General features: G+C 42.4%; 1 protein-coding gene across 1 annotated transcript in view; it reads right to left on the minus strand.

Annotated features, from left to right (window-relative positions):
• Positions 1-2,412: 2,412 nt before the first annotated feature.
• Positions 2,413-24,904, minus strand: part of STIM2 (stromal interaction molecule 2) — a 142,213-nt gene continuing 119,721 nt past the window's right edge. Inside the window, exons 4-12 of the mRNA XM_034771461.1 lie at positions 20,509-20,620; positions 19,640-19,755; positions 11,878-12,055; positions 10,906-11,083; positions 10,032-10,199; positions 9,692-9,792; positions 9,172-9,410; positions 6,149-6,377; positions 2,413-3,791 (exon numbers count right to left, since the gene is read on the minus strand). Of these exons, the coding sequence (XP_034627352.1) occupies positions 3,311-3,791; positions 6,149-6,377; positions 9,172-9,410; positions 9,692-9,792; positions 10,032-10,199; positions 10,906-11,083; positions 11,878-12,055; positions 19,640-19,755; positions 20,509-20,620 (1,802 nt within the window). The 3' untranslated portion in view covers positions 2,413-3,310. The remainder of the gene's footprint in view (positions 3,792-6,148; positions 6,378-9,171; positions 9,411-9,691; positions 9,793-10,031; positions 10,200-10,905; positions 11,084-11,877; positions 12,056-19,639; positions 19,756-20,508; positions 20,621-24,904) is intronic.

The raw sequence follows: 24,904 nt of genomic DNA on the forward strand, positions 1-24,904 counted from the left end.
CATAAACTTTGAGCATGCTAACTGATGCCAACATGAAACCTTTGCTACAAAGAATTATCTGGAGGTACACCAATAACAGTGTTCTTAGGCTGTCACCAGTAGAATGTTTTTGTCCATACTGTACAGAAGAAGTAATAGACACTACAGTCTCTCTCAAATTTAGCAGGATATAGCTACCTCTCAGAAACTCCTTCGCTTGCAGTGTTAACCTCTCATGCACCTAACTATCAGGTACATAATTTGCCAAATTTGATTCTGAGTAGAAAGCACATGGAACCTGAAGTAGAGACATCTTCTGTCTAGGAACAGTTGGAAAAGGTCAACATATCTTGTTTGTCCTATTCTTCCAGTAACCTTCTGCAAGAAGAGAAGCAAAACACAAATACACAGGAGGTCCCTGGAGAAGCAGCTACAGCAGCTATGTGGCATCAAGTGATTCTCTGTACTGGCTTCAGCAAGTAGAATTGAATGCATCTCCCCAACTAACCCTATTCACTGGAAGTCTGATGAGAAAAGGCACCACCTACTAGAAAACAAGTTTTAATGTAACCTGACTGAGATATATTTGTGTCTATAAAAATATATGTGTGACTATAAAATGGCATATATTTGGCCTCCTTTCCCCCCACTCTGTTACTTGAGTTCTTGGATTGTAAGCTTTTTAGGGGTGCCTATCTATGTACAGAGCCTAGCACAATGGGCCCCCAATCCTGATCATGGCCTCTGGCCACCATCATGATATATTCAATTAAAAAAAAAAAAAAAAACACACCTATCTCCTACTTCAGATAATCCTCAGAGTATGATTTTAGACAGATATCCCAGGAGCCACTCTGATCACAGACACAATATTGGCTGAGAGCGTCAGAGAGTCCTGTGCCATTCAAGGGTATCTAGGAGGACTGGTAAGTCTCCAAGAGCACTTCAATAGTTGCCTTGCCAATTGGTCTCATTGACGTCAGCCAATCCAAATAGTTGAAGTGGAAAGACAGTTAGCTGAGCACAGGAAAACCTGTAGGTCATTTTAAGTACACCGCACCCCTCTATCTACAGGATGTGGACATATGCCATATCCCTCCACAGGAAGGTTGGATTTGCTGAAGCAGTTTGCCAGGGAGAATCCACCGTCAACGCCAGTGACCAAAACTGAGCTTTTTCTCCTGGCAAGCAACTTCTAAAGTCTGGTTGCATTAGCCTGGCGGGCAACCAAGGTGCTGAGAGCCACCCATCTGTCTGATCAGATATTTAAATTCTGAGCGTTAACAGGATGGCATTGTTCAACATCTTCTTTAGAAGGATAAGGGGTAATGCCTCCAGAGTAGCTAGGTTAGCGGCAGGGGTAGTCAATTATATTCTGGATCAGTTTGAGATGGCAAGTTGCCTAAACTTATCAAAACGATAAACAACCAGTAACTGAAATCTGAAATAACTATGCTTAAAAGCTCCAACACAGAAGAGACGCTGCTTTTCTGGACATATTAACTTCAGCTGGTAATTTCGATATTCTTTATTTTTTCATAGGGCATAGTAAAGGTTTCTGCTAAAAATACCACGACCTTGCAAATGCATATAAACAAAGCGAAATCCCATATAATGGGACCTTCGTGCAAAAATAGGAAAGCTATGTGTTGCTTCAAGTTTAAACAAATGGTTAAAGGTTTTGTTAACGTCTCCTTACCAGCAATCTGTTTAGGCAGTCAATGAATTCATTGTTTTCTACAGTACAGTGTGTGTGTGTACTGGCAAGGTTTGAACTCCTAATCACGGAAGTCCAATCACAGCAGCAGCTACTGAGGCCACTAACACAACCCCATAGCAGAACTGAAGAGATCTAGTCATCACAGGATAAATTGCTTGTGTTCACTAGAGCAAAAATATTTCTTTGGAATTCACCTCAAAGAAAACTGTTGCTCAGCATTAAACATTTTCAGACAAACTGAATAAAAAAGGCACTGTTACTCAGTACATTTTGTTCATCGAAATGTAAAAAGTGGTGATGGTTTTGAACAACTAGCCACTGTTTTCCTAAGAAGGCTTCTTTGTTACCCAATGGTAATTTAATGCCTTATGATAAAAGCTTGTTTAATGTAAAAGCTGCTTTATCTGAAGCATGTCTTGATTCTCAATTTAAAGTCTTTAAATTACACTAATTCATAATAGTCTACGTACATTATAAAATTAATAGACCATTTACTTCAACCAGACATGTCTGAACAGCTAACTCCTCAAACTATACAAAAATAAACAGTTTGAAATCCTACAAAGGGACATAAAGACCTTGTTAAAAGCTAATAACAAAAATAATTTATACACTTATAAGCATAAGCAACATAGCCTGTAGCAGGTTCAACAAACAGGTCCTCAGGAATATGTCTGAAAGAGAACATCAGCTAAAATCAGAACAATTACAAGCACAAGAATGTCTCCAATTTATTATCTTTACCATAGTACAAATGTTCATAAACCAAACATCCTTTGTCTGTCAAAGTCTGTAAACAAGTGCCTGTATTCTCCCCCTCCCCATTGTAAGCATGTGAATTTTTTTAAGTCCTTCAATCAAGTTTCATTCCATCACTTGCATAAGGAATCAAGAGCCTCTTCTCTTGTTAAATTATCTATATATTTTATCATACAGCCTGCAATGCAGTAAAATCACAGTGAAAGCCCTGGGAAAAACAAGATCTTTACAGCAGGACTTGAACCGTTCTAATAATAAATGCATCTAATGAAGCGTCCCATAAAAAAAAGTGTGGGGTTTCCATTTCCAGAAATCAAGTCAATTAGAAATCCTAGGTTCTACTTAAAAACCCCAAAAGATCTAAAAGTGTGAAGACCCATCTCCTCAGTCATTTATAAATCCTAGTTTCGCTTGCAGAGATACTTTTCCAGTCTGGAAAACAGTAGTGCAATTTAATTAGTTTTACTTCTTTTAAGTTACTTAAGTTCAGTAGGTAAATGTCATAGCTCTGTGGAAAGATAAGAAGATGATCTGGTAAACAAGAAATTTTGGCAAGCCCATGCAGGCTTACTAGTCCATTAAAGCTTGTCAGTCCAAAGTGGCATTTTTAAAAAGTTATAGATAACTAAAAACAAAGCAGAAATAAATAGGCAGAAATAACTAAACTGTCTGAACTTTTGATTTCTCATTAACAGCTGGCATGATCTTTAATGTTAGGGTCATTTAAATAGTAGACAGTTGACCTACAGGGCATTCCACTATGACGTCCAGTCTGGAAGACCCAAATGGAACTACGTTCCTGAAGTTTAGGAAGCCTAACATTGCCACTGTTATGGGTTACTTCTCTGTGCGTCACTTAGATTTTTTCTTAAAGAGGCTTTTAATTTTTGATGGCTTTTTGTTTTTCTCGCCATTCTGGCATGGATCCTGTGGGATGCTACTGATCCTAGGGACAGTGGAGACTTCATGAATGGGTTTACTTTCACTGCTGGCTGAGGAAGAGGAGGTGTGGTGAGGCTTTGGGACTGGGATCCCACTAGAAAGCTGGTTCATGCTGCAGGACTTCTCCAGGATGCCATTGTACACTTTGTTCGCAGGACTAAATATCATGCTTTTAGTTTCTGTTAGGCCTGGGCAGTCAGGAGAACCCCTGGAAATATCTGCAGTTAGTGATGAGGAGTCTCCTGTGGACGATTCCTCTAGCGACAGTTCCTCCGGGGATACCTTTTGTGGAGATAGAGGTTGGTACATCTCAAGACTTGAAGGAGGAGACTGTTTCCTTCCGAAGGATGAGTTTAAGGAGTCACACTCTGAACCAGCATCCTGCACTTCCCTAAGTAAAAGCAAAGAGAGAGGAAAGAAACTGTTAGACCGAAATTGCCTTAATGCAATTAAGAGGAGAAAGAAACCAGTTTAAAAATCTATGCCATTAGACTGCAACCACCCACTACATTCATATCACTAGAAGTGGTAGGTAAATGCTGAACAGCTTAATTTACAATAAGAAAACTAGATCAGTTCAGATCTCAGATCCACGAATGGCAGTTTTATGTATCAAGTATCAGAGGTGTAGCCGTGTTAGTCTGGATCTGTAAAAGCAGCAAAGGGTCCTGCGGCACCTTATAGACTAACAGACGTATTGGAGCATGAGCTTTCGTGGGTGAATACCCACTTCGTCGGATGCAGTTTTATGGATGTAACCTTGTAATCCGATACAGATGTGAGAGTAATTTTAGGTATGTGTCACACTGCTACCAATTGGGCAAAAAACAGATTAAAACTACCAGTGACCATAATAAAATATTACTTATTTGATTGCCATTTAGGTAAAAGAAGCTGAACGATTTTAATCTCAGCCAAAATAAGCATCAAGTTCAGTCAGTTGCACCTCATTGTAGAAGAGCAACAACCCTTGTCCAAATAAAGCATTAGAATAGTCTCTTTAAAAAATAAATAAATAAAGTATGGTTCTGGAAGAGCCATACTGAGGAGATCCCTAAGACCTAAAGAACAAAGCAGCCTGAAGCAACTAAATTAAAAGGGTATTTTCATACTGGCATAAGCTTGAAAAAAAAACATTTATACAATATGAAATTTACTTGGCCTGTGTTTTAGTTGTTAATGAAGCCAGTTCTTTTGACAACCTTAATCCTTCTGATCGATACAACAAGTGAAAGAATAATTGTGTATTCACGAGAGGACAAGATGCTGTGCTAGGATTGTCATGTCACAAATTTTGAATGAATTTACTACAGAAAAACAGGTGGAGAAGATTGGCTGTGAAGAAACAAAACCTCTGTTAACCAGCAACAGAGTAAATAAAGTTACAAAAGTCACAGAAGCAGCAGATTAATACATTTGAAAGTTTTCCCCAGGGTAGACATCCTCACCTTTCAATATACAATCTAACTAGTCCATGTGTTACATGGCTAAAGGAACTTAACTTTCTCCTAAGAGAAAGTGTAGCAAAAACAGTGAGTTCTAAAGTCTGCTTTTGGTCCAGGTTAAAGCTATAAGCACAAAACTATCGCAAAGAAACTGGATTAGTTCAGTACACCCAGGACAGCGGCAGAACTGAATTAAACCTTTTGCACTGGCTAGTTAGACTCAGACTTAGGGATCATCCTGATCATTTTGTCTGATCTTCTGCACACTGCAGGCCAGAGAACCACACACACCCGTAATAGACCCTTAACCTCTGTCTGAGTTACTGAACCATGATTTAAAGACTTAGTCTGCAGAAGAGAAGGATTAGGGGGGATTTGATAGCAACCTTAAACTACCTGAAGGGGGATTCCAAAGATGATGGAGCAATGCTGTTTTCAGTGGTGGCAGAAGACAGAACAAGGAGCAATGGTCTCAAGTTGCAGTGGGGAAGGTCTAGGTTGGACATTAGGAAAAATATTCCACTAGGAGGGTGGAAGCACTGGAATGGGTTACCTAGGGAGGTGGTGGAATCTCCATCCTTAGAGATTTTTAAAGCCTGGCTTGACAAAGCCCTGGCTGGGATAATTTAGTTGGGGTCTGTCCTGCTTTGAGCAGAGGGTTGGATTAGATGACCTCCTGAGGTCTTTTCGAACCCTAATCTTATATGATTCTATGACTTCAAGTTACAAAGACTCCACCATTTATACTAGTTTAAACTTGCAAGTGACACATGCCCCATGCTACAGAAGATGGTGAAAACCGCCAGGGTCTCTGCCAATCTGACCTGGGGGAAAATTCCTTCCTGACCCCAAATATTGCGATCAGTTGGACCTTGAGCTATGGGCAAGACCAGCAGCCACGCACCTGGGAAAGAATTCTCTGCAGTAACTCAGAGCCCTCTCCATCTAGCGTCCCACCATCGGCCATTGGGGATATTTGCTACTAGCAGTCACAGATCGGCTACACGCCATTGTAGGCAGTCTTATCATACCATCCCCCTCATAAACTTACCAAGCACAGTCTTGAAACTAGTTAGGTTTTTTGCCCCCACTGCTCCCCTTAGAAGGCTGTTCCAGAACTTCACTCCTTTATATTCACACAGTAGCACAAACAGCCCAACTGTTGTTCCATTTGGGCCCAATAATTTAATTTATATTATTCAGGTGGCTACTTCATCATTTGACATAGTTCAACCTCTAACACTTCATAATTATACAGAGAAATCCAACCAGAGTTCTAATAATGTTTTGCTATTTGTCATACCATTGTTTCTCAGCAGTGAAGTAAATTGCCTCTTCCTCCTCCTCAGTACGATAAAGAGCAGGGCAGCTTGACACTGACAGGATGTCAGGGTCAGGGGAATGCAAGGTATGCGGCGTATGTTGAGCATGTTGAGTATGCGGAGATTGTGGAGATGATGGCACAACGTTCCGCCTTGAGCGACACACACTACTACTTCTTGCTAATGTGCTGGGAGGCTTTACAGTGGACCCTGGGGGAAGAAAAAACAGACTGTGTTAATTTAAAATTAACATAATCTACTCTGAAAACCCTATCAGCAGATTCTCTCCCTGAGGGCAGGTACACCAAGTTAATGGTTCTGGGAGTCAGTCTGCACCAGCCCCAGTGATTCTTAGCGTTGCTATGAGGCTGCTCTCAGCTGACTCTTAGGGCATGTCTACACTACAAAATTAAGTTGACTTAAGTTGACATACAGCCACCGCGGTAATGAAAACGGTGTTTCATGTCCACGCTGCCCTTCTTCTATTGGCAGTGCCCATCCTTACCAGGAGCGCTGCCACTGATTTACTTATGTGGGGCATTGAGAGCCCTGGGGCCGCGGGGCTCCGGCTGTGAGGCCTGGAGAAGTAGGGCTGACAACCAACAGAGGATGTAAATAATGCAGTGTCTACACGAACACTATTACCCTAACTACATCAACTTAAGCACTACGCCTCTTGCGGAAGTAGAGTTATTAAGTCGATGTAGTGGGCGACTTACATCGGTGGGAGCTACATTTAGTATAGATGCTCTGTAGTGTAGACCAGGCCTCAGATATGGTTCTTAATGGATGATAGGGGTAACAAAGCTCTGCTTTGTCACACCCTCTGGACCAGGAGATGACAGATAGTGCAAGACCCATTCCAACAGAGGATTCCTTTGACCATTTATATCCAGATTCTGAGCTCTGTGCCTCCTGGGCAGCCCAAAGAGGCAAATCTCATTTGAGAATCTGGCCCTACATGTTTATAGACTAGAAATGGTGGTGCTGAATTAGTATGAAGTACATAATTATTCTCATCCATTCTACTTTCGTGGTCATTCAAATCTTGCAAAAGTGAACAGCTTTCTGAATGAGCACCAGAAGCACCACTGTTTTTAAGATAATTTCACCTAACCAAAAAGAAGGATGGAAGTAAACAACACAAATTACAATCATGAATGCTACAGTCATTAAATGTGATTTATTTTTCTAGAATTGCATTAGTGCATTCTCTCAACAGGAGTGCCAGCCAAAATGAAAGCAAGCAAAACACGTTTGTCCAACTTCATTTGTAATGGGACCTTTTTTCCTATTTGATAATTCATTTTTCAAGATCTGCTACACCAGTCCATTCCTCCCTGCCAGCAGATGGTCAGAGCAAAACAAAAGAAAAGCCTGATAGGAGGCTGCAGACGTTGCAGTTTCTGGAAATGTTCCAATCTGGTTTCAGTTTGAATAGCATGCAGATTAGCAATGCTCTCATGTGGAAGTGGGCCCATGGAACTACTTTAAGACTCTCTGTTGCGGACGAGTTTCCACCAAGTTTTCCATACCAAGACTACTGTAGTTTGTCTTGTCTATCTTGGACAAAAAAAGGCCATGCCCAGCCAGGGGTCAAGTTTGCTTACTCAACTAAAAATGTCAGAAAATCTAAGAATTTTGTAGTCAAGTCTGGACTGACACCATCTGCACTTTTCTTGCTGGGATGCTGTGTTAACCTTGGATAAACTATATTCTCCCTTCCTGTGTATTAACTAGGCAGAAGTCTAAATATAAATATGTAAGCAAACAAGACAGGCAAGGACAAGGCACATGTTGCATTGACCTCTACTTGTTGGAATCTCACATTCAGTTTAGTTACCATCCTACTCTCAGTGGTGAAGGTCACTGGGGAAATCACAATTTATGATGTAACTAGCAGCACCTGACCTAAACATATCAGATATCTCTGCTCTTCAGTGGGAGATGATGAGAGCATGCAAACCAGACCAGGGAAGCGAGTTTGGGACCAGAGGCGAAAGTGCCCTTGTTCACAACTGACCTTTCTGCAGCACCAGGAAGAATGCGAGCGTCAGACAGAGCCTACTTTTCGTTTTTATCCTCTAACTCCTGTGCATCTAACTCCCTTAGGAGCCTTTTAAAAATACAGTGCTGGTATTTTCAAAGGAAATTGGAATCAACAAGAAATTGTAGAAGTAATTGCCACAAAATTTTATCCCTTCTTCAATTCTTCAGTTTGATTTTTGCGTGTGTGCTGAAACAGTCAAGTGTAAGCTCATCTCAATTCATCTTCACTGTCTAGTTAATCCCAGCTACAATAAGATGGTCTCTCTTACTGATGCAATGACTTAAGTCAGACATCAGGGTGGTCAGACTCTCCAGTGTATACAATCAACTGCCTCCCAGCATAAACACTCTGTTTGAAAGCTTCCTCGGACAACACCACTTTTTTGTTCCAGTCATTAAAGAATGCTTGGAAAGCTATGTAGCACACATCTTCCCACAGAAAGTATCATCTCTCTTCCTACCTGCTCGTCTGACTTGACAGAAACTCCTGCTCTTCCATAATGGCAGGGCAATGAGCCATGAGCAAAGTTACAGGGTAAATTTAGGATTATGAATATTACTGGAAAAACAACTGTTACCTATTTATGGTGACCAGACTGAGGTTATTCTTTTTTTCAGAATGAAGAGTAGGAGGAAATAGTTTTTACTGCTTCACGTTACCTTTATTTCAACTCCCAGCCCAATTACTGTACTTTCTATCTAATTAATAGAAGACTCATGTTGGGGCTTGTTTTCTTTGAAGATGTCCATCACCATTACCTTACATTTTGTTCTGCTCCTGTCTCTACTTCCTGCACTCCTCCTTCGGAGATTTCTTTTCTCCTGAATTTCTGTGCTTTAGGTTGCCCTCCTGCTCAATTTTCCCTTTACTGGTAACTCTTCTCGCCACTCAAAGTCTCTCCCCCACTCCTGCTTCCCTTCCTCAATATCTCCCTTTGGAGTATACACCACATACCATGAAACTGTGCAACTATTGGAGGGGTGTCTTCATCTAAGTCATCAACTCCCCCAGCAATTGGGTAAGGTGGAATGGAGACTCGGGGCATCACCACCCAACTGTGATCAGAGTAGAGAGAGGATGTCAGGCTTGGTAATCCTGAGTTGTGTGCTATCTGAAAGCCACAGATCTTCTCAATCTGCTGCCATCGATAGAGACGCTCTCGCAAACATGTTGTCAATTCAGAGAGTGCTTTCCTGGAAAAATAAAAACAAAACTGTAGTTAGTTACTATGTCACTGGACTAAAACTTGAATGCTGGACATAGTATGGAACAGTAACAGTATAATCACTGCAGCATTTCAGAAAGCAATCACTATTCTTAGGAGTGTGCAAAAACATCTTCTGACAGTAGATTTTTACTTAAAGTACAATAAAATTAAAATACTGAATTCCTTCATATCATTTTCTTAGTGAACTTCACTGTTTCTGGCATAAAAGAAAGCAAGGGACAATATACATCTAGTTAATGCTCTTACTTTGCTTCAAGGATTTTGTGGTCCACCTCATCTAGGGAGGAGCTGTGTGCAACATGTAATGTCCCAAATACAGTGCTTCTCTTCTTTTTAATTTTTTCTGCCTAAAATGCAGGATAAACATGAAGCCAAAGGCTGTATAAATAATGCAGATAACAAAAAATAATTTGAGAGGACATAAAGGCAGTAAGTATCTGAATGAAACAGGACTTTCATATTCTGACTGCAGAAACTGTAAGTAATCAACATTCTATCCTATCAGAATACTCTATATCCAACAAAATGGACAGGTCTGTGAGTCTTTAGCACATTAACATACTGAAATAACTCAAAAGTAAATTACCTCATCTTTAGCAATCGCTAGTTGCATTTCTGCATTTTGTCTTTTAATATTGTAGTACTGAACTTCAACCTCATGTGTTAATTGGAGCCATTTCTGCAATGCATCAGGAACAGACCAGTTACTTCTCAGCTCAAACTCCTTCTCGGCCTTCTTTAAAGCCATGCGAACCTAGCAGTAACAAGAGATGCAAAAGTCACTAAGATAATTTTTATAAGACTAAAGGTAAAAAGGAGTCTGCCAAAAATACTGCTGTAATTACCTCTAAAACTCATTCTTCATGCAACTACACTCTGGGATCATGTAGCTCTGGCACGTGGTTCTTTGCTCTCAAGAGTAAGTTGTGAGAAGTTTCTGAAAAGTCATGCTGTGGATTTGCATATACTGGGCCAGCCTCAAACTTTCTGTTCCTATTTTACATTGGTAACCAAGCTGAAACTAACACTTACTGATATGCCACAACTAATTTCTAATACTATACATTAGATTTACACTAAAGAAAATATAAGCAACAGTCTGGTAAAGACACCTGCTACTTCTGTTCTGGTAGCAAGAAGGAAACCAAGATGGGATTATTTCCCTCCTTTATAGGTCTAGTTTTGGCATTGTCTGGCCCATGTACATTATGTACAGGGACTTAAAATATGAAGAATCATTCTTTTAAATGTGTTTCAGTAGCACAGCTACAGGGGTCCATATGCTTCACAAGTTTTAATAGTGGTCAGTGTATATGCTTTTTCTATGGCTGTAAAGAAATGAAATATTCAGAGGCTTAGAGAATGCTTCCAGGACAATAAACTCTAGCATCACAGAAATGCCACAATAAAACCAGGAAATTAAGTAAAGAAAACTGAAATGTTCCATAGTTCATAAATACCTGTACTAGTTCCTCCTCTGCATACTTGAGTCTGCTCAGTTCACATTCGGCTCCCTCCCTCAACTCCCTTAGTCGATAAGCTTCTCGTTTTGCATCACTGATTTCATCCATCATTTTGCGCTCCAGGTTTTGTTTTTCTACAGCAACATTTCTGTTTTCTTCCTGTGCCTTCTCAAGCCTTAAGAACATAATTAAGTAAAAAAGTGAGAAGCTACTCAAAGAACAGTGGTTAAAGATGCAGTGTTCTGGTAAAGAATGAAGCCTATACAGATTGTATGCAACACTTCAATATAATTTGCAGCATTTATATCCAAATTCAATCATAAATCAGCCTCAAACATCCCAGATCTAATTTATCAGTTTTAATGATAATCTCCTTCATATATACTTTAAGGGTATGAAAGCAGACAGAAATACCAGGCTTATAATAAAAGTTACTGCCTTAACTATGGAGAAGGCACTTTCTCCATACTGATAGAAAAACAGTAAGCAATTTGCAGTGCAGGCTTGTCTAGATCTCATGTGCTCAAAAAGCTGTAAGGAAGACGCTACAAGAAGTTTTCTTCCACAATAAAACAGGCTAAGAAACGGTTTATCCCAAATTCAGCCATAATCTCCAGTAATAAAGCTTGTTTCCTACATCAACAGGTAAGGTAACAGATTAACTCACCACTGTCCCTTTTATATTCATCTGACCCACCTCTGTATCCATTTCTCTTTCCTTTCCATTGCTCAGCTCTCACATTACAGTTTAAAATGTCAAGGAGATATTTCAACATGTCACACACAGATATGTTCTTTAAGACTGCAGTTAAATGTGTGCAATGAACTGAGGAAGTTGCACAAAACTCAGTGCCTGTTCTAGTCAAATTGTTATCTTTCACTTTACTGCTTTAAACGCTAAACATCATTACCTCAAAATATAACACTTAGACAAATCACTGAATATTTAAACCTTTTCAGTTCACATACCTCTCCTGCACATCAAGAAGGCTTTGCTCTGCTGTCTGGAGGCTTTCTAGATCTTTCATCATTTTTGTGATGTGCTCTCTTGATGTCTTGTTCTGAGTATGTGCAAACCAGTAGCCTCCAAAACCAATCACTATAGAAATTGCTAGTACAAAATCCTTCATCCAGTTGTGAGATGGGCCTGTACAAATAGTTATAACAATCAAGTACTGTGCAGATTTAAAAGGTGCACTATTGAAATCACTTCTTTTCAGCACATAAAAATGGCGCAACTTGGAACTCCGAGAGAGATTCCAGACCATTTAACCAGCAAGATCTCTCCACATACCCACTGAAATTATTTTGGGAGCATTCTAACACAAAACCAACAGCTCTGTTGCTATTATATTATATTCTATCTACGAGATATTAACTTAAATGCTTACTGTATACTGGAAAGATAATGAATCTTCTACATGATAATTACACATTGACTCTTCATTAAGCATTTCTATTTCACAGGCTACAGTATAGCTTAATCCATTATCAAATTATGTGGCTAGTGAGTGTTGGGTCTGATCCTACAGTCCTTCCTCTGCATGCAAAAAAACTGTCCTTGATTTCCATGGGAGTCCCTCAAGGGAATGGGTGAATGATGGGGCTCAGACTAAGGCCTGGTCTACACTAGGAGGTTATGTCGAATTTAGCAGCGTTAACTCGAATTAACCTTTGCATCTGTCCACACAATGAAGCTATTTATTTCGACATAGAGGTCTCTTTAAATCAATTTCTGTACTCCTCCTCGATGAGGGGAGTAGCGCTAAATTCGACATGGCCATGCTGAATTAGGGTAGGTGTGGATGGAATTCGACGCTAATAGCTCCGGGAGCTTTCCCGCAGTGCACCATTCTGTTGACGCTCTGGACAGCAGTCTGAGCTCGGATGCTCTGACCAGCCACACAGGAAAAGCCCCGGAAAAATTTGAATTCCTTTTCCTGTCTGGCCAGTTTCAATCTCATTTCCTGTTTGGACATCGTGGCGAGCTCAGCAGCACTGGCAACGATGCAGAGCTCTCCAGCAGAAGTGACCATGCAATCGCAGAATAGAAAGAGGGCCCCAGCATGGACTGATCGGGAAGTCCTGGATCTGATCGCTGTGTGGGGTGATGAGTCCATGCTTTCAGAGCTGCGATCGAAAAAACGGAATGTGGAGATCTACGAGAAGATCTCCAAAGCCATGACGGAGAGAAGATACAGCCGGGATGCAACGCAGTGCCGCGTGAAAATCAAGGAGCTGAGACAAGGGTACCAAAAGACCAAAGCGGCAAACGGACGCTCCGGATCCCAGCCCCAGACATGCTGTTTCTACAAGGCACTGCATTCCATTCTAGGTGCAGCCACCACCACTAACTCACCACTGTCCGTGGACTCTGAGGATGGGGTACTGTCGACGGCCGCTTCTCGGAGCTGTTCGCGGACGGGGAAGATGAGGAAGGAGATGAGGACGAGGAGGCAGTCGACAGCGCATACAATGCTGATTTCCCCGACAGCCAGGATCTCTTCATCACCCTCACGGTGATCCCCGACCAACCCTCCCAAGGCCATAACCCAGACTGTGAATCAGGGGAAGGATCAGTAGGGAAGTGTTTTAATCATTAATTTTGAACAGAATAGGAATGGTATCTTAACAATGGGTTTTTCATGATTAATTTGCCCTAGGCGCTTTAGTTTTTAGTCCTTGCCAGTGCAGCTACTGGAAATTTCTGTCAACATGTCTGGGTATAGAGCAGAAATCCTCCTGGGACATCTCCAGGAAACTCTCCTGGAGGTATTGTGAAGGCCTTTACATGAGATTCCTGGGGACAGTGGCCTTATTGCGTCCTCCATAGTAGGAAACTTTTCCGCGCCAGGCTAGCAGCAAGTACTCCAGGATCATTGCCTGGCAAAGCATGGCGGCATACGGCCCTGGTGTTTGCTGGCATTCACGCAGCATGCGCTTTTTCTCTGTCTCCGAAATCCTCATCAGAGTGATATCACTCATGGTGACCCGCTTTGAATTAGGGGAATGTTAGTATTGGGACTGATTGCCTGTTCCTTTACATAACTGTAACCGGCGGTTTACAGCCACACGGTGGAGGTGGGACAGGGGCAGCATGCAGGGATCTTTCCCAGGGACAGCCGTGAGTGGGGTGGGACAGGGCAGAGTTCATGCTGGCCGGATTGCCGGCAGCAGGAACTGGCCAACGCTAGGAGCATTGCTTTGAACGTGAAAGGAGGGCACTGCTATAAATTAAGCTTTAAGCAGCCAAAAGTCTACAGCTTACTATGTCCGCCTGCTAGCCGAATTCCGTTGTCCGGCCCCGCTTGTGTGATCTGTACAGCAAGACCCCAGGCACTCAATGGGAAGGCCGAAAATTCGACCTTGTACTGAGCGCGCATGTGATAGGTAATGTGCATGGTCATGTTCACAGAGAAAGACTATATTCATTGTTCGCAAAACTATCTTTCTGAAGAATTCACTCCCTTTTTCCCATCCCACAGCTGCGAGTGTCTCCCGAGCTACCCCGGCATCCCCCTCCCAGAGGCTGGTGCAGATCAGGCAACGAAAGAGAAGGACAAGGGACAAGATGTTCTCAGAACTTATGGGCTGCTCCCGAGCCGAGGCAGCACAGCAGACCCAGTGGAGGGAGATCATGTCGCAATACCAGCGATCACACAGCGAACGGGAGGACAGGTGGCGGCAGGAAGATCAGCAGGCAACTCAAACGCTGCTTGGACTAATGAGGGAGCAAATGGACACGCTCCAGCGCCTTGTAGATGTTCTGCAGGACCGGAGGCAGGAGGACAGAGCCCCGCTGCATTCTCTCTCTAACCGCCTTCCCCCGCCACAAAGTCCCATCCCCCCGTCACCCAAAGTCCCAAGAAGGAGGGGCGCCAGAGGCCATGAAAACAGTCACTCCACCCCTGCAGACTGCTCAAGTAGCAGAAGGCTCTCATTCCCAAAGATTTGATAAGTCCTTTCCTTCACTCCAAAAGCACCTCACCGTAGCCCCCGTCCGAGTTTCATCCCCTAACTGTGTAGTTGTTAATAAAAAATACGTTTCTGTTAATTACTGTTTCCATCATGTTCTTTTAGAGGACAGTGTATTTGAAGGGGGGGAAGGGAGTTGGTAATTGGAGAGGACAGTCACCTTTACCAGGGTACAGACACAGGGGGCAGGTTCAGCAGAAAGTCACACACACATTGCAGTCACTAGGCACCCTGATCAGTCTGGGAGGTGGTTTTCATGTTCTGGGGGGGGGGGGGGGGGGGNTCCAGCAGAAGGTCACACACACATTGCAGTCACTAGGCACCCTGGTCAGTCTGGGAGGTGGTTTTCATGTTCTGTGTGTGGGGGCTATGTGAGTTTGTGGCGGGGGAGGGCGGTTACAGATCTTACGCAGCGGTCCTTAGCCTGGATGACAGAGCCACGCAGCAGGGGATCTGTAACCGCCCTCCCCCACCACAAAGTCACATAGCCCCCACACACAGAGTCCCGAAAAGGAGGGGTGGCAGGCTCCGTTGAAACAACCAGTCCAACACTGCGGGCCACTCTAGGAGTAGGAGCCAGTCATTCCTTGAGTTTAGAAGCGTCCTTTCCATCACTACACCCGCTCCCCACCACAGTCTGCGTCCCAGTTTCAACACTTTACCTTGAAATCCTTAATAAAGAAAACGGTGTTAAAATAAATGAAACTTTGTTCATTATTTTTAAAGGTGTGTTGGAAGGGGGTTGGTAACTGGAGAGGATAGTCAACATTAACTGGGTAAAGAAACGGGGGCAGGTTCAGCTTCTGTTTAAACAAACTTAATAGTCACAGGTTACCCTCCTCACTCTGGAACCTAGCTTTCAAAGCTTCCTGGATGCACAGCGCATCCCGCTGGCCTCTTCTAATCGCACTGCTGTCTGGCTGAGCGTAATCAGCAGCCAGGCGATTTGCCTCAACCTCCCACCCCGCCATATACGTCTCCCCCTTGCTTTCACAGAGATTGTGGAGCACACAGCAAGCTGCAACAACAATGGGGATATTGGTTTCGCTGAGATCAGAGCAAGTCAGTAAGCTTCTCCATCTCCCCTTCAGACGTCCAAAAGCACACTCCACCACCATTCTGCACTTGCTCAGCCGGTAATTGAAGAGTTCTTTTTCACTGTCCAGGGTGCCTGTATAGGGCTTCATGAGCCAGGGCATTAGCAGGTAGGCTGGGTTCCCGAGGATCACTATAGGCATCTCCACATCCCCAACAGTTATTTTGTGGTCCGGGAAGTAAATACCTTCCTGCAGCCATCTAAACAGACCCGAGTTCCTGAAAACGCGAGCATCATGAACCTTGCCCGGCCATCCCACGTAGATGTTGGTAAAACGTCCCCTATGGTCCACCAGTGCTTGCAGCACCATTGAAAAGTAGCCCTTTCGGTTAAAGTACTGGCTGGCCTGGTGTTCCGTTCCCAGGATAGGGATGTGAGTTCCATCTATAGCCCCACCGCAGTTTGGGAATCCCATCGCGGCGAAGCCATCTATGATGACCTGCACATTTCCCAGGGTCACTACCTTTGAGAGCAGTAGCTCAACGATTGCGTTGGCTACTTGCATCACAGCAACCCCCATGGTAGATTTGCCCACTCCAAATTGGTTCGCGACTGACCGGTAGCTGTCTGGCATTGCAAGCTTCCAGAGGGCTATGGCCACTCGCTTCTGGGTGTCCTTGCGCTTCAGGGCAGGGGACAGCAACTCACAAAGTTCCAGGAAAGTTCCCTTCCGCATGCGAAAGTTTTGCAGCCACTGTGATTCATCCCAGACCTGCAGCACTATGCGGACCCACCAGTCTGTGCTTGTTTCCCGGGCCCAGAATCGCCATTCCACAGCATCAACATGACCCATTGCCACCATGATGTCCACAGCGCGGGGTCCCGTGCTTTGTGAGACATCTGTGCCCTCTCAGACTTCATGTCCTCACCGCGCTGCCGTAGCCTCCTCGCCCGATTTCTCAGCATCTGCTTCCGAAAAAGGTGGATGATAAGGTGCGAGGTGTTGACAACGGCCATAACTGCAGCGATGATCGCAGCGGGATCCATGCTCGTGGTGCTGTGGTGTCCGTGCTGTCAATCACCAGAAAAGTGCGCGAACTGATTGCCCGCCGGCGCTTTCATGGAAGGAGGGCAGGAGTGAGGGCTGAATGACAACAGTAACCAAAACCACCCTCGACACATTTTTTACCCCAGCAGGCATTGGGGGTTCGACCCAGAATTCCAGTGGGCAGCGGGGACTGCGGGAACTGTGGGATAGCTGCCCACAGTGCACCGCTTCCAATGTCGACGCTTGCCCCGTTAGTGTGGACTCACAAAGTCAAATTACTGTCCTTAGTGTGGATACACACGTTTGACTTTGTAATATCCGTTCCACAAATTTGCTTTAAGTAAAATCGAACTACTCTCGTAGTGTAGACATACCCTAACTAAAAGTGAATTTTACAAGGTCAATATGAATCTAAAGTTTGGTTACCCAACTAAAAAGATATGGTTGTCATTTTCTTTTATATTAAAAAAATAGTATTTAAAGTATCCAAAAAAGCATGTAATAAATGAATGGCTGCTGTATGCCGCATCCTCAGGAATAAGGAAGCGATCTAATCTGAATGTTAAAATACTGCATGTAACGGGTTTACAGACTCGGAAGCAACATTTGGGAAACAAAGATTCAACAGTATAAAACAGATTATAGCTTTCACTGTATACTCTATACTCCTCACATAAATATTTCAATAGGGAAATGTTTAAAAGTATTCCTGGAAACAGTGTGTGCCTACTTTAAGGCCACAGATGACAACTGATGGCATCGAGTCCACTAATGAGGTGCCTGGACCCTGGAGAAGATGCACATGTAAGGTGAGGTGGTGGCCTTGGGGGGGAGGTAGGTGTGAGGGGGCAGTGGGGTGAAAAGAGGGGGTTGGGAGGAATTTGGGACGTGCAGGGCTGCAACTGCCAGAGAAAGAGGTGACTTTCCCCAGCTCCAGGGCTGCAGCTGCCGGGGAGAGACTGCCCTCCTTCCCAGCCTCAGCTCTGTGGCTGCTGTGGCGTGGTAAGACCCCTCTCCTTCCCAGGACCAGCTCGGGAGCTGCCATGGTGGGGGAGAGAGGGCACGTCCATCGCATTAGAAAGGTGAGACTACTCATATTAAAATGAGTTGTGTGCTTTTTTTGTAGAACAAAAAAACGTTAATTATGATTAAGGTTTTTTTTATATAGCGCTTTACAATAGTTCGCTGACGGTACAAACAACATTTGCAAAGATCATTAATTGGTCCACCGAGACCCTCAGCAATTTTCAAGTGGTCCGTGGGAAAAAAAAAAGTTTGTGAACCACTGCTCTAACACAAACTGGTTCTAGATAGCACCTGGCAGATGAGCTTCCCTAGAGGACACTATTCTTCAGAATTGCAGTATCCTCCTCAAACAGCATAGATGAAATGATAGGCCTCACTAGTCAATCCACTAAAGCTTCACAGCAAGAAATAATGTGGTAAGTTTAAAAAGATCATTTGTTAACCAGATGGAACAAAAACAACATTACAGAAAGGTGGGACTCACGCTATTGAGGAGATATTTCTGTACAAGTAAAGGAGTTTTGCAATAAATTTTGCTGCACTGGAAGTTAATGTTCCATCTAATCTCACTTTCAATAATACGACTGCAGGAGTCATTTATTTATATGCAGTTCTGACATGTCCATCTGGACCAATGTGCATATATTATCAAGTATTTCAGAAAGTGAGCTGCGATCCTTGAATCAATAGACAGCACTAAAATAAGTGATTACAGAAGCCCAAGTCAGAGTCAGACTTCACGTCCCAAGTAATTTTCTCGTAAAGTGAGGCCTATGAAATGCCCTGTAAAGAAAACAATCTTGGATACTATCATGAAGGCCAAAATGAAACTGATTTTTATACAATATTTTTCCTATACAAAAGGTATTTGAAAATGGATAAGAAGTCAATAAATGAAACACGTTACTAGAAATCTATTGCATGAACTCCTTTCTTAACAATTTTTCTAGGATCCACCTGAAGTTTTGTGAAGCAAAGGGTATAAGCTACATTTTTAAAAAATGTAATGTTTCTATTAACTCAAAATATTAACTTTTTTTTCAAAACTTCCCAGACTTGTGGCTTTGTGCTGCATCCATTATCCTATTTGACAATTTAATAGAGCTTACACTTGTGGAATGTCTAAGTTTGGTCTTGTCTAGGAAAAGTGGTTGGTTTTAAGTCAAGCTTAGCTAATGCGTATTAGCGAAGTACAACTTAAATTAATTTTTTTCCTAGGGTAAATTCAGAGAAACAGTTTTAACTTGACTTTAATCATACTGGTTAAATTAAGCAAAATATTACCCAGTCTCCCAACCAGGAAAATAAACAAGTTAAGGTTGGGCTTAACTAGCACATTAACCAAAACCCAACAAACAAAATCAAAGAAGATTCAGAGCACTATCATTAGGTCAGCACAAAAAAAGATTTCAAGAATTTACTACACTATTGGGTGACACACTAAAATTAGTACTTTATACTACCATACAAAGGAGGGCAGTTAGATTTCCTATTCTGATGTCTTCATTGTCTTAGCTGATGTCCCACAATGTATTCACCAAGTGGAGTGAGGTGTCCCACCTACGGTATATAATCTCAGTCTAAAAGCAAAAAATTGTTGTTTGAATTCTTACAGCTACAAGTTAGAAAAACTAGATAATACTAACGTGCGAGAGGTCCGAATAAAACAACATCCAACGCCTTCAGCTGAAGTTTCTGTCTGTGGCTCCGTTCAATGATTTTCAGATGAGAGATCATAAAAGCAGGTTCATTTACTGCTATCCTGTTCATAATAAATCAAATGTTATTCTCACACACATTTTCATGTAAGCTACACACAGAACTATACTGTAGAATTACTGTAGTGTGTTAATCTATTTGCAATGTATATTGATATTTACACAGTTAACACAGAGATAGCAAGAGATATAACTCATATCTCTAATATTTTATGACTTATCTTATCAAAAGCATTACACTATGTAGTAATGGTTTTTCTATTTTCTTTCCACTCTGCAACCACCACTAATTAAATCCATTTTGGAGAAGTTAAATGCAATGGCTTATGTGCAGCCTGATGGCATCGAGTCCCCTAACATACTTAATACTTGTAAAAATCCAACAGTTAATACTGAAGAGCAAAGTCTGCAAAGTCTTTTCATGTCCACATTGGCAATGTGTTTCTACTAAGCTGAATACATCTGTAGCTTTTCATCAGAAATTAGCTACCACAAAGCTAAGTGATTGCTATTGAAACACTTTGGTGACAAATTATTTGTAAAAGGAAGAAAGTAATGAAACTTTGGTAGGGAACACTGGCTGGAGACAAATGACTTTCAGGAATATTTTGGCAGAAGAAAATTGAAATTCTGGTTCCCTGGCCTTTCAGAATTGTAGGCCTACATCAGTTCTTATACCTGAGCACAGCCTGTCAGTATTAAATTTAGATAATTATCCTGCACAGACAACCTAGAGAGAACGCTGCCCAATAGAAAAATATAAGGTTTTTTAAATTAATCCAGAAGAGAAGGTTCACCTGGGAAGTGTTGTTCCTTTGACACTACTGTCTTTAAAATTCTTCTCATACTGGGGCAATTCAACAAATTCTATCAGCCACTGAAGAGTCTCCTCTTGAGTCCAGTTGTGAACTGCAAGACAAAAGATGGACTATCACAGATGTCTGATTTTCAGGAATACAAGAATAATCAGTACCACAGCTAAAAATAACACAAAGATGGTAGATTGGCAGGTTACACAGCCAGCATAAACAAGTTCACCTGGATGGAACCACAGATAAATAAGTATTCACGTTTACTAACAGAAGTTGTTTCTGGCAGTTTGCCTTTTTCATTATATGCTCTTTAGAGACAAAGCTTAAACAAGTTGTAAGTAAAGAAGTGTTTAACCAACAGAAACATCAAAAATTCCATAGCATAATTTAGAATTGTTTTTTATAATCAGGGCAGCATCTTGTGACCTATTTTAAATGCTCTCTCAGCCCCAATTCTACTGTCCTTCATACCCTTACAGAACTGAACATATGCCAGCAGATGCAGTAACACGTAAGGTAATGTGTTAAGATCTTAGCCCGTAGTCCAGCGAGACACCTTTTTTCTGGCATCTTCATACAAACTCATGCCACTCAAACACAGAAATTGTGTATGGGTGAGGGTTTGGCGGGGAAGGGAGGGAGTTGGAGTATTAAAAAACATGAGGGGCAGAGATGATGTATGATGGGTGGGTGGGTTTTAACTATTTCTTTATTTAGAAATTAACAGGTTTAAAAATCCTAGCCACTTAAGTATCAGAAACAATACAATAATCATTATAACAATGAGCTTTTGTTCAGAGAAACACTATACAGTAATATACTCATCAGATCTCTCTATTTAAGAGGGTGATACTATGTTACAGAATGAGCATCTTTACCCTACCTGTGACACGTCAGGTATTAAATTGAGTGAAATGTTGATTATGATGTTATTAAATTGAATGCAATCTCTGATTATGCATATTTAACAATCCACATGTCAACCCAATGGTAATATTCAAAAAACTGGACATGTTTATTTGTTTTTTTGCAGGTGAATTTACATTGTCTGGGTGCTGAACAAATGAAGAAGTGAGGTTTTTTTCACCCACAAAAGCTTATGCCCAAATAAATCTTAGTCTTTAAGGTGCCACCGGACTCCTTGTTGTTTTTGTGGATACAGACTAACACAGCTACCCCCGATACTGAACAAATGGGGTACAATTAAAAAATACAAAAAAAACCCCAAAACCTTTCAAAATGTTCCTGGGACATCTTGTGTTATGTCAAATTATTTTTCTTACTAAGGAGGTTATTGAAATCAATCTGGACAACAGAAGCTTAAAAAAAAATTTCCCCCTTATATTTATTTGCAGTGGCTGCTATTACTATTGAAACTGCCAGCCAGCAGTGTACATGACCCTCTGGTAATTGCAGAGGTCTCAGCACACAAGGAAACACTGTCTGGAGCTTTTAGTTTAGATAAAACTGCTGTCTCAGCCCACGGCAGAGCTTCAGGCACTGTATGCCACTGCTACAGTTTTGCAACTTGTAATGCTATACACTATAAACGCCTATCTCCTCCACTGTGCTTGCAAAGTTTATCAAGACCCTCTGTGCTTTGGAGCAAATCACCAAGTACAGCCTCCCTTTGTACATACATAACTTTGCAGGCACAAACATCTGGGCATGGAACTGCTAGACCATTACCTGTAAGTATTTCTCCATGCAACTGTAACCGGATAAGGGAAGGCTAGATTAAGACCCCTTTGAAAATCTGACACTAACGGTGCATTCTCAATAGTGAAGCTTGACAAGGACCCTTTACAAAAAATTGCAAGAAAGATTGCAAATGCTTTCCACTTGTAAACTGCAGACACAGTTGTGTACAAACAACAGAATGTTTTATAGTTCATCAGTATCCATTTCAGACTGTCTAGCACGGTATGATTAACATATGAGCTGAAGTTTCAACTGGGATTCCTACAGATTTATTATTTACATTAGTATATCAATGAAAAACCAGTTTAAGCGTTACCAGATAGTTTCATGGGTGTTTTTAAACTGTTTCAGTTTTACTCTACACTGTTTCCAATGTCACTAATTAGCTTTAAAAATAAATAGTATTCAAGCACTAGTAGTTCCCCCACACTAACTGGGTACAAAGTCATTTTTGTAATGATTGATTCTTCCCGTGTCTCCAGATTACAAACCCTTTAATCTTCTAGGCACTGATCTGCCGGTATTCTGCATCCTGTAATAATTAATCTTCACCAGTTTTGTCCTTTTCCTCTTAAACTAAAAATTGTGATAAGGCAAGATCAAAGGTGAAAGTAAGCCGTGCCAGACCAGCTTACCCAGGTTGGCGATTTAAAGAGCTCGGGGCTCCCTGCAGCGGCCAGAGCCCAGGGCCCTTTAAATCACCTCCCGAGCTCCACTGCCGGAGCCCCATAGTGGTGGCAGCAGGGCTCCGGCTGCCGCTATCCTAGGGCTCCAGCAGCAGGGTTCGGGCGGCACTTTAAAGGGCCCGAGGCTCCCGCAGTGGCCAGAGCCCCTGGCCCTTTAAATCCACACGGGAGCCCTTCCGCCGCTACCCTGGGGCTCCGGCAGCGGGGCTTGAGTGGCGCTTTAGAGGGCCGGGGCTCCGGCTGCTGCAGGGAGCCCCTGGCCCTTTAAATCACCGCCCAAGCCCTGCCGCCGCTATCCCGGGGCTCCGGCAGCCCCGGGGTAGCGGCAATAGGGCTCCGTCGGCGATTTAAAGTGCCCGGAGCTCTGCTGCAATAGTGGTGGCCAGAGCCCCGAGCCCTTTAAATCACCTCTCATGCTCCGGGGCCTTTAAATCTTAATTTAAAGCTCCCACATCTCTTCTGGTTGAGGCCACGCTCCTGCTCAGGACTCTGGTGTACTGGTAAGTCCTTTAACTTACTTTCACCCCTGGGCAAGACCCACTTACACCCCCAAGACCTTTTATAAAGAAATGACAAAGGTCTCCTTATTTCAAGGAATTAGAATGCTGTGCTTGTTAAAATCCAGAACTATATTATCTCTAGTAAACCCTATTCTATGCACCAGAGTCAAACACAGGAAGAGTTGCCAAAAAAAAAAAGTCTTTGATCTTATGATTAAAAACAAGACGACCTTCAAGATACATCACCAGTCGATAAGGACAATGAACTCTAAGAGATGTAGGAGCTGTTTCCTGTGGGAATGCTTGATGGAACATGAAGACTTTTTAAAATATTGTGTTATCTACAAATCTCATCTGAATGGCCTGAACTCTGATCCAGAGAAATAGCATTTTAATGTATTTTTGAAGAATGCAACAATTGGTGACTAACAGAAGTGTGGGCCTGGAAGGGACCTCAGTAGGTCATTTAGTCAAGTCCCCTGCACACTACGCAGGACTAAGTAATAACTAGACCATTCCTGACAGGTGTTTGTCCAACCTGTTCTCAAAAGCCTCCAGTGACAGACATTCCATATCCTCCGGAGGCAATTTGTTCCAGTGCTTAACTACCCTGACAATTAGGAAGCTTTTCTAAATTTCCAAGCAAACCCTCCCTTGCTGCAATTTAAGCCCTTGGCTTCTTGTCCTCTCCGTAGAAATTAACACAATTTTTCACCCTCTTCCTTGTAACAACATTTTATGTACTTGCAAAACTTAGAGCCGTCCCTTGGGTACAACGAATCAGGGCGACTGCTCTGAGCCCCATGCTTTGGGGGGCCCCGCGGGCCAGTGCGATTGGCTGGCATGGTCGGTCCCGGAAGTGACGGGTCGGTCTCGGAAGTGATGGATGGATTCATCACTTCCACCCCGGACCCCGAACCCCTCCGAGGGATGACCCTGCTTATTATGTCCCCTTCCATCTTTTGTCCAAACTAAACAAACCCAACTTTTTCAGTCTTCCCTCATAGGTCATGTTTTCTAGATCATTCATCATTTTTGGTTATCTCTTCTGATCTTTCTCCAATTTGTTCACATCTTTCATGAAGTGTGGCACTCAGAACCAGACACAATACTCCAAACGAGCCCTTATCAGAAGATACAGGTCAAGAAAATTTTGATTAGATGTAAGATGATAACTGGAACCAGATAAATACAGATCAAATTTGAAGGGCACCTCATACACATTCCAAAACATCTGAACTTCTGGGAGTTCCATCATTTATATATATTCCAGTATGCCTTTTCCATTCGTAGCCTAGACCAACCAAACTGTAACATACTTAAAAGGCTCAACAGTAATTTCACATGATGGGTCTCACACACTCTCAAATCTGCTCTCCTTTTCAGTCCTAATGAGTGGCCAAAAATCATCACTATGTAACAAATGAGATATACATAACAGTTACTGACAGTCAAAGTAACTATTGATATTAACGCCCAACATAGGGTGATGTT

The sequence above is a fragment of the Trachemys scripta genome, chromosome 5 (genome assembly GCF_013100865.1).
Source record: "Trachemys scripta elegans isolate TJP31775 chromosome 5, CAS_Tse_1.0, whole genome shotgun sequence".
Lineage (NCBI taxonomy): Eukaryota > Metazoa > Chordata > Testudines > Emydidae > Trachemys > Trachemys scripta.